The following is an 11,071-nucleotide window of genomic DNA, read 5'->3' on the forward strand; positions in this document are numbered from 1 at the left end:
TTGCAACAGCAAGGCGTTTTCATCTGGCCCAGTACCAATCAGTGTGATGGTATTTGCTTATGCCAGCACCTATGGTCTTGCCATATAAGTCTAGAGCCAGTTCTTCTTAGAAGTTCACGAGAGAACCAGGGAGGTCGTGAATGTTGCTGGCATGCGTGGTGTCAGGTTGTGTGTGGTTCAAGTGCTGGCACCAACTGATATGTGGTCATGCCAAGGATCTGCCCTAAATGGAGAGGACTCATACTGGCCTGCTGCTTTGCTCCACCCCAACCACACAGACATGAGAGTCCAGTGGCATCTGGAACAACTCTCCCAGTCCTATCCTCTTTCCTTTCCTCCCCTCCCTCTAATACACTCTCCCTCTCGCACACTATCCAACCCTCATTCCCCTCTCTCTCTCTCTCTCTCACTCTCTCTCTCTCTCTCTCTCTCTCTCTCTCTCTCTCTCTCTCTCTCTCTCTCTCTCTCGAAGGACAGCCTAAAATAAATACTATGGTAATGCTCTACTACTGACCTCAATATTTTCCCTCCCATTTCTCTCTCTCGTTCCCTCTGTCCCTTTTCCTCTCGCACCTCCCTCTCACACAGTTCCTAGAAACATTCCCTGTTAGATACGTGGAATGTGCCCTTGAAAACCTTTGTTCCCCCTTTCCAGTTTCTCCCGCGTCATTCCGCACCATACGACCCCTGGATCCACGTCTGCAGAATGCATACTGTCTGTCTGCTTACCTGTCACTTTCCTGTCGTTTGGCTGTATAATAAATACATATTATATGCAGTAATATGATTGAGGTCAGTTTTGAAGTCCTCATGTACCACTACTTGAGTGTAATTAAATGATTTCCTTGCAAAAAGCGATAGCAGCTCCTTGTCTGAAAGACAGGGAAGTCTAGTGTGATACATTCTCTCATAGCACGTCAACGTGTGCTCAGAAACAGATGTTGCACTCAGCAACTGGAGGCCTATAGCTTGGGTTTGTGTGACAAGTGTACATATATATATGTGTGCATGTGTATTGTATTTGTGTGTGGTGTGTGTGTGTGTGTGTGTGTGTGTGGTGCGCCTCCTTCAGCACTGTGACTCCTGCAGTCTTCTCATGCTCAGTGTAAGGGTGGTCTCAGTCTATGGCGGAGAGCACACCATGCTGACCTTTCACACAGTCTGACTCTGGGGGGATAGGTATAGCTCAGTGGTTGACCATTTGACTGAAGATCAAGAGGTTGCAGATTCAAATGGCCACGCTTATAAAAATAAGAGGGGGGGGAAGGATAGGACCGGACACATTTATAATTGCAACAGAGTGTTCTAACTATATTAAGCAAAAGGGGAAGAGAAAATATGAATGTTCACTGAACAGTTAAGCCTGCTTCTCCTTCCTCGCCACTTCCTCTTGACAGTCATGAATGAACGTCTGGTATGTCTTTTAATGTCCCGAAAGTTGTCTCAAACTTTTAAGTCTGTGACTAAGACCAATCACCAACCACTGACATTTGGAATACCACAAATACACTTATCTTAAGCCATTGATCTAGAGCAGTTTATATTGCATTAAATGTAAGAAGAAATGTAAGAAATCCTAATCTGTCATTAACACTTTATGTAATGAGAAAAAAAAAATCACCATCGACACAATGACCACTTTGTGCGTTCCAAGCCGGCTTGGAAACAGTTACGAGTTTCCTCTTTATCTCTGTCTCTCTTAGCCTTTACTGTACTTTTCCTCCCTTTTGTTTGACAGGGTTTCTTATGTCAAACAGCAGAATCATGTGCCTTCTGTCCTCGGAGAGATAAGCAAATCCAGGGAGGTAATCAGAGGAGGAAGACCCTGCATCTCTCCGCCAGGGTATCTGTGCTCTTCTTCACACCACCCCTCTCCCCCCACCCCCTATCGCCAGGCCAAAGGCAACACATCCCACTTCCTCTTGCCCCCCACCCCCTATCGCCAGGCCACAGGAAACACATCCCACTTCCTCTTGCCCCCCACCCCCTACCCCTACATAGCCCATTAGAGGAAACATAGAAATGACACATTTCTCATAAAGTGCAGAACGGTAGATATTGGTTTTGCCTCCTGAAACCCTTTTTTCATCCTTCACACACTCTCACCCAGTCTGTCTCACACACACACACACACACACACACACGTCTGCTATCTGGGAGCTTAAGGGGATGTGTTGTAAGGCTGACAGGGACCCCTCCCTGACAGTTTCAGGCCACAGGGTTGGGGGTGAGGAACTGTTGCTCCTAGGTTGACGGGAACTGAGGAGGTTGGAGTGGTTAGGCCTGTGTTGCACGTTTTCAGAGACGTCAGAAGAACGTGGTTGACCACCTGAGTCTATAAATATTCTGCAGAGTGTTTGTCAACCCACAGATCTGTATGTAGTTGGCAACAGAATTGTTACTTTAGTATTAGTTTAACCCACGAGGACGGATGCCCCACAATGTAAGAGCCTGCTACAATACACTAACTGTAGTTGTGTCAACTCCCTTATTCAGACATGCCAATCACCATTCTGTCTTTGTTCATGTGAGCAAACAAAGTTCAGCTAGCCTTTGTCTGCTAAAGTCCTGTCAGCTCCTGCTTGGAGTTCTACCCCACCCTAGCTACACAGAACACCACCAACCTTCCACTGGCTCTCCAGCCTGGTGCATGTAGGCCTACAAGCTTAACGGCTGTGTAAATTTCCTAACCAAGTACTTCCATTAGAGCATTAAAACATTGACAGAACAACAGTTCCATGCTCTTTTCACACTAGTACAGAGCCTGTGGTAGGCTTTATATTTTAGACTGAGTGGTTGCTAGTTTTTCTAGTGAAACAATGTGCGCTATTGTTCATTTTGCTATATTGATTGTAAACAATTTGAATTTAACCTTGTCAGTTAATCACAGTAAGCTGACTATACAATCGCTTAGTCATGTGGGTAGCTAGATAGCTAACATTGCTATGTGGTGATGGATGTCAAGCTAACCAACACCTCTCTTACCGCTCTTGGCCTCCTGTCATACGACATATACCTACTCTTTGGCACCCACAATTTTCCTAATTTGCCCTAATTTCATGGCGTTTGAGAAATAAAGTGTTCAGTGACTAAGTAGAGTCTATGCTGGGTTTGTTTCTCATGAAATCTGTAGCTTCTGTAGAGTCTAGTTACTGTGTTTTCAAATAGTGCAGTGTTGGGGGTGAAATACTTGTAGTGCCCGATGGCCGAACACTAGGGGGTGAACAGTAGTGCGGTGTCCATTAACGACAAAAACTTTTATATTTATTTGTCACAAACCGCTCATCCAAAAAACTTCACAGGCAACACTGCACTTTTCTGGGTCCTGAGCAACACACCTGGCAAATTTTAGACAGGTGCCTAGTTTTCAGACAGACAGACAGACAGACAGAGATTTCCACTTCGAACAGACCGGTACATTGTGTATTGTGTATCCTATCCTTCATTAGTAATATGTACAGCTATGGCAGTGTCTCATATGGCAGGCAGCCATGTTTCTGAATGGTGCAGTATTTTGGCTTGTTTCTGGCAGCCTTGGTTTCTTTGATGTCTACCAAGAAGCAGGCACGCAGCCACGCAGCCACACACCACATCAAAGTGGCTCCTCAAAAAAGGGACCTCCAACATTAAGTCTCCCTACTGTGGGCCATAGTACAATTCTCGACCGTAACGTCCCTGACAGTATAATGTCAGAACATTACAGAAGTCAAGCATGCATGGAAGATCTGTGAAGAGATGAGGCTACTGGCCCTTGGCTAAAATGCTACTCCCTCGTGCTCTCTCCGAAAACACATGGAAAATCAAAAAGACTATCCACAGAGTATGTCTGTCTTTAAAGACTGGAACATACCAGGGTTCTTCAGTTTGTTAAACTAAATCATGGGCTTGATCTGTCAAGATAATTGGTAGTTAAAGAGTTGCAGGCTGTGGGTCAGTGTGTGGCAGCCTGTGTGGAAAAGTTTGAATGCTGGTTTACTCTACAGGGTGTAATTTCATAGGAATTAAAGGTGGGGTCTTTATTTGTGCGAATTGTACTCTGCAAAGTGGTCGAGGCTAAATGTGAAGTTGAACAATTCTATCCCTATTATAGTAACTTACAGGCTACAATTTATAACATGAATCTATTTATCATGTAAATATGGAATATTCGAGTATTGTCCTGTCAGTTTTTCAAATTCCTGCTTCCTACAAAAGAAGACGAACCAGAACAGTGTGATTATCTTGCCAGATGCCATGGTGAGTTCAGTGTGCCAGTCTGTTTGACGCACCGCCTCTAGGTGGCAGTTAACCCACAATTTCAGGCTGTTGATCCATCAAAGCGGATATCAAGTATTAATTAAATTCACTATAGCTTTGGTCTTACACTATACCACTATATGGTATTCTGATCGTTATCTGAAATCGTTGAAAAATACTCACAAAAATACAGTTTATACAATAGGCTAATGTGCGTGTACCCTAACAGTTTATCTACTAAACGCCACTAAGTTGTATACGTGTCAAAATCGGAATCACAATTCAATGTATTTTGCAATCACAATGTGGACTTTTTCAACATATAGGCCTACAAGTTAGTAAAAATACTGTAACCTATACGAACCGGCTCTATCAAACCGCCCCCGGCGTCGGCAGGGGGGTTTGCCTGTGAACTGTGCACGTGTAGTGCCGAATGCATCTATAGTTCGCTCCACATTATATGATCTGTTTGAACACTCTAGTATTATAGCATCCCACAATGTATTTATTCAGTGTCGTCTGTAATCGTGAACACTGATGTTTAAAATAGCATTCACCGCATTATTTCTTGAAACAAAAATACAACATTTGATAAAATGTTGAAAAAGATGAAAATGACAAAGATAAAATATATTCAAGCATTTATGGTTTATGCTTTTGATCATTATCATTATTATTATTATGTAAGCAAGGAACTGTACGTCTGATATGTGCCTGATTGAAATCCCTTTAAATGTTCAACGTAACCCTAATACCCATTGACACACAAGCGATAACTGAGCTGCCGCATTGCTACTACAACTGCCACGGCGAGGCACCCGGCTTTTTAGAGAGTACACGTGTGAATCTGTGCAACCGCCGCCATTTCTTGGAATTACAGATTCAGAACCCCTAAGCAGAAGCGATGTATCCCTTCGCGTTCGAGGAAATAGATCCTAACTTTCATCGATTCGTTTCTTGGTTTGTGTTTTAGCCGTGTTTTACGAACAGACACATACAAATCAATGAAAGGATGTGATTATTAAAAGAATACTATATTTTACTTTATGTTTCCAGATGTGATCATATTGTTTTGGCGCGATTTTGCTTAGTGGAGGAGTACAGTCGCGATGTGGTTATATATAGTTAAATGGCTCTCCGCCACACCCACCGTTCTGGGTGTGTAGTGACTGAGTGAAACGTGGAAGTGCGTGTCTGCCAATGCTGCATAGCTTTACGTTTACCGACTGCAACGGAGAAAAAAATTACACAAATTGATCCAAACTGGAGGAGGAATCGGGACTTTTGGTCGTGTTTACGTCGTGATTTTTTCTTCACCGTGAGCTTAATGTAAGGCATGATAACAGCATTGCAGATATATCGTTTTTGTCAATTACTAGCAACATACCGGTGCCTTTCACATTGCACTCACGAGTCGTAAAATCAGACGGCACATATTTGTGCTGATTATCTAGATCTCTTATTGATTAAGTAGGCTAACAGCATATATGTTGCTTGCTAACTAGTTTGAACTTTGATTTTGTGCCACATTAGGCCATCCTTAAGATTGATTTATGGGCAAACCCACCCAAAATATTCGAAATGTCTGTTGGAGCTATAATCAGCGTAGACGGTTTAACCCCTTCAGACCTGAATTTTTTCTGCTGGGCAAAAAAAATTGTTCCTAGTTGCTTCTTACTCCTTTATAGCATAGAAATAAAGGGGAAAAAAAACTTCTTTGAAAACTCATGTTTTTATTGGTATTTTTTCATGTCCATTACAATGGACGCCAGGACTAAATGAGCGTAAAACGCCATGAAAACTTAGTTTTACATAGGCCATGTTTTTAACATATGAATCATGTAACAGTGGAACCTGCAAACACAATTAAGTTGATTATTATCTTATTATCTTATCTTATTGTTATACTTTTAATATTGTAAGCTAATAACAGATCACACAACTATTAAACAAATGGAAAATAACAAAAATACATCTTGCGGATTTTCCCATATATTCTCTCATTTGCGATGAGCAGCCTTAAAGCAGTTTCGGTGTGGCACAAAGCAAAGGTGGATGTTGCATTTGTCACAGAATACACGTGTTTTTCCTGTGCAGTATGGCCTCTTGCACCTGGTGGCCTCTGTCTTCTCATCATAATTTGGCATGTGGTCAACCATATCATACTGCACTTCAGGTAGAGGTCTTGCATCTTGAATTCGTGGTCTGTGGGCATGTGGTTGTGGCTCTGGAGACATACTGGGCCTTCCACGTTTTGCTGCCACTGGTTTATGGACACTCACCAGACACCGGGCCACATTCATCTTGAAATGGAGGAGATCCAGGGTGTCTTTTGTCTGGAGATTGGCCCTCTTGGCATCCAGCCTGTACTCCAGCCAACTGTTGACCACAGCCAGATCAAAAGCGTGTGTGATCATTCTCAGGGTCCACTTTCTTGACCGAATTTCTGTGCGGTACAGACTGACAAGTTGATCAAGCAGGTCAACACCGCCCATCGCTTCATTGTACAACTTGACCACCTCTGGACGGGACACCTTCAAAAATCTTTTCTGCTTTTTATCCCACCGCTGCACCTCATCCATCCTGCCAACACCAACAAAGTTGGAGGCCATGACAACTGATCTGCTGTCAAACCATTTGACCAGTGCGACCTTACCATCACGGCTTACAGCTTCATCGCAGCTTCCTCGTGGCATTTTTGTCATCACTTTGTCGGACTGTAGAGGAGGGTTGGCAAAGCGACAGATCCTTGCTGTAATCTGCTCATGGACATCTTCCTCTCTGTTCACAGTAATCTCTTCCTGATCCTCTCTCACTACACTTTCTTCTATCTGAACCTCAGCTTCCACCTCAAGTTCTTCAAGCATGCATGGAACCTCTTCACTGTCACTTTTCTCTCTCCCTCGTCCTATCCAATAACAAAACAATTCGATTTATAACTATTTTTCCATAGTCTCACTCATATTTTATGCAATTTACATATTATATAAGGCATACAACTTTGTACTATACTCTCAACATCTACACTTACCCTCTATCTCATTCCTGCTCTTATCTTCCTCATTTCCTGAATCCAAGCAGTCAAGATCAGATAACTCTCCATTTACAAGGTGATCTAGGAAGTCTGCGACTTTATACTCTAAAAGCACATGTGTGATAAAATGGGTTATATACCTAATATAAATATATATATATACAATATAAATCAATTGTGAAGTCATAGTTTAGCTATGAAATGCTTATAGCTATTTTTTTCTTTGCATGTAGACACTGACTAAATGTGTGCTGGCTAATATCTCTTGACTCCCGATGTCCATTGGGATGGACATTAAACTTTTAAAAAATCCTGTAACTTAATTAAATGGAATATTGTCAAAATAACTTGAAATATTAACACTTGAAATGGTTAAAATTATGCTGAGAGAAAATGTATTAGGCTAGCATGAACATTAATTAACATTTTTAATGAAATATAGGCACTTACTCCTCCCTCTCTCGAGCTTCAGAGCCATGCTTGTCTTGTCTGATGTCTGAAGCGCTCTCAGATCAAGTCAAAGGTCATTGCACCATTGTGATTGGATAATAAGGAACCAATGAATGATAAGCATCATTCAAATAATGAAATCACAGACTTTCTATTGGTTTAGACCCAGAAATATGCAATGTCCATTCCAATGGACGCCAGGTCTGAAGGGGTTAAATAATGAAAGCAACACATTTTACAAATCGCATGCTGCTGCTTTTAATATCGCAGTGCATGGCCCATTTACCGGTTGAATGGAAGAACAGAGTAGTTGCATGATCCGATGACACTGATAGAAGGACGTTTACCGGGGTTATGCAGTATTTTCCCTGGCAAGTGAAAGTACTCTGGCACAAAAATTAGCATTATTAAAGTTGAGTTACAAGTGAAATTATATATCCTGGAAACTTACGTTGATCTCTCCAGCTGTTCTAATGATGTAATTGGGTAAAAAGACAGGAGGTGATCACTGGGCGGGGCAAAGGATGTAAACATGAATAAAAGGTTGTTTGCCGGTGGGTTTACAGTCGGGGTCCTAAGACACTAGAGAACTGTAGCTACACGTGAACCATTTGCCTTTTAACATAGTGCTGCGACAGCGCTTGTGGACTGCCTCGAACCCTAGTCACAAATTCCTTTTACTAAGGTGGTGTTAACCCAATTTCCTTATCTTTATTTTAGATTCTGCCAGAATGTTGCAAAGTTTTTCCCAGTCGCATGACTGGTTCTACCCGGAGCCGCTTTTATTCGATGACGAGTTCTGCCAGAGTTTGATGAAGGATCTACAGTCCCTGCCTACGCCACCCCAGTCTCCACCGATGAAAGCCGGTCTCAACAGCAAGCCGCTTTCCAAGGAGGATCAGCTCAGTTACGTATCGGATATACTCTTGGAAGATCAAGATCTTCAACTAAATTGGAACTGTGACTTTTTCAATAACGTAAATGGAACCGAATCCAAGGACCAGCGGCCGGAGGAGTCTGAAGACTGTTTGTGGCATTGCCTGGGGGATAATAAGTCTATGGAAGAGAAGCTTTCTTCTGTTCTATCCAGCAGCCCGCTGCTATCGGACATTGACACCAGAATATTTGAGGAGATCGCCGGTTCCACCCTGGACTGCCACAGAGCGGCGCTAGCATGCCAAGCTCTGGAAAGTGAGGATTTACTGCAGGACAGCCAGGAGTCTTCCTCGGACTATGGCTCTGCCGGAGGAGAGTTCTCCACAAACTCATCCAGTGATTCCGGTGAGTTTTGAATGGTCATTGTACGCTAAAGTGAGCAATGTTTGAGCTCAAAGGAACTTCAGGAATGCTTGTAATCCCTCAAAAAATTGTACTGTAGTAAACTGAATTGAGCATGCACAGTGGTACAACATCCGAGGAATTGAATTGTCATATTTTATTTTCTAATTTGGCCACTCAGTTAAACTAGCTACCTCTGGGACCATGTAAAACATCCATGTCTTTATCTCTAAACAAGGTCAAGAATGCAGACCTGTTGAAAGAAACTAGTGAACGAGGACGCACTAGCCATTTGTGTTGTAACAAGCTGTATGCTGACCTTTCGAACCTTGTTTTTCAGAGGAGGAAATAGACGTGGTGACAGTCAGGAAGCCCTCCAGCTCCTCCCCCCAGCCCCAGTCTGCAGACGAGAGCCTGCGGCTGCAGCAACAACGCCACCACCTGGAGATCCAGCAGCAGCACAACTACGCCGCCCCATGCCCCGCCTCGCCTCTCCGCCCCGAGCCTGCCTCCATGTCCCCATCAGGGTACCACAGTAAGCGCTCTCGCGGCTCCGAGTCCTCCCACCGGCACCACCACCACTCGGGGCGCAGCTCCTCGTCGTCACGCCACCACCACCATCACGGGTCTGCGAGTTCCAGGCAGTCGCTGGATGTGGAGGACGAGGAGGAGAGGAGGAGGACCCACAACGTGATGGAGAGGCAGCGGCGGAACGAGTTGAAGAACTGCTTCCTGAACCTGCGAGACAACGTGCCCGAGCTCTCCCAAAACGACAAAGCGTCCAAGGTGGTCATCCTGAAGAGGGCTAGAGATGGCATCCGCAGCCTGGAGGTGGAGGGACGCAGGCTGCAAGCAAGGAAGGACAAGCTCAGGGACAGGCAGGAGAAGCTGAAGGCCAGGCTGGAGCAGCTCCGCAGGTAGTGGCAGGGAGACAGGATGGGACTAAGGAGGAGGAAGGGGAGGAGCACACAGCCGGAAATTTCCGTGACCTAAATGTAGGTCTGGACTATATAGACTTGTAAGCTGTGCACGCACGCACACATGCCCACAAATGAACACACTCACACGTACACACACAGACACACGCACACAGACTCAAAACACAGCATGGTGGAGTCCTCATGCCTTGACTGCTGACTGTTGAAGATTGTAATTAAGAGCCACAGGCCTAGTTCAGCCCCGAGCAATGGTTTTGTTATGTCTACCTTGTCTTGTCCTAGCAATCTGCCAAAGTAATTTAGGATACATGTAAACTAGCCTATTAAACTGTAGCCATTGGAGCATTGAAAACATAAACATTGTTATATTAGGATCTTCTTAAAGACATTCCCCCTATCCAAATATGTTAAGTCAGCTCAGTTACTATCTTGCAATTGTTTCATTACTTTGGGCTGGATCTAAAGTTTGTATGCTGATTGTGGGGTTAAAATGTAGCTAATGTTTATGCCAATTATTACAGTTCATCACTAAATTGTTGGATGTCTTAATACCTGCCTTTTTGAAAATGAGAATTCTTCCCTATACTTGTGTTAACTCAAAATTACCTCACCTGTTGATAGGAATTTGGCGTGTTCTTGTTAAATGATGCATCTTGTTATGGACTCATACCTGTACCATGTTTTATATCTGTGTTATTAGCATGAGTAACCTACCTCCACCAGGGGAACGGCTTGCTTTGTGGTCTTCAAAGCAAAGTGTAGATATTTCTGTATCTATTTTGTTTATGTAAATTATTTTAGTATTTTTTTCTCTTCATTTGCAAAATAAGTTCTGTTCTTTTTAAGCGGCACTTTTATAATTAAAGAATGGACAAGATCACATGTCTGCTGGACTCAATTTCTATGTTCATACACATAACCGCTTGTGCCTCTCCGAATGTGAGGTATGCGAGATTACACAGGGCTGAGAGAGCTATTACACAACCCCTGATTTGAGCAGGTGTATGTAGTGGTATTTGGGCCAAGGTGAGTGGGTGGATGATTGACAGTTGAGATAGCATTCTTACTGATTGGTATAGTACCATAAAACTCTTAAACCTTGCTGACAGATCCTTTTCATTTGCCGGTTGGGGCG

At 43.4% G+C, this 11,071-nt stretch overlaps 1 protein-coding gene across 1 annotated transcript; it reads left to right on the plus strand.

The window, feature by feature from the left end:
- Nucleotides 1–5,404: 5,404 nt before the first annotated feature.
- mych (myelocytomatosis oncogene homolog) lies at nt 5,405–10,813 on the plus strand. Its single transcript, XM_067245664.1, has 3 exons — nt 5,405–5,565; nt 8,441–9,001; nt 9,339–10,813. Exons 2-3 carry the CDS (start codon nt 8,452–8,454, stop codon nt 9,917–9,919), a joined length of 1,131 nt encoding a protein of 376 aa, XP_067101765.1. The 5' UTR covers nt 5,405–5,565; nt 8,441–8,451; the 3' UTR covers nt 9,920–10,813.
- Nucleotides 10,814–11,071: the final 258 nt, after the last annotated feature.

This window comes from Osmerus mordax, chromosome 1, assembly GCF_038355195.1.
Source record: "Osmerus mordax isolate fOsmMor3 chromosome 1, fOsmMor3.pri, whole genome shotgun sequence".
Lineage (NCBI taxonomy): Eukaryota > Metazoa > Chordata > Actinopteri > Osmeriformes > Osmeridae > Osmerus > Osmerus mordax.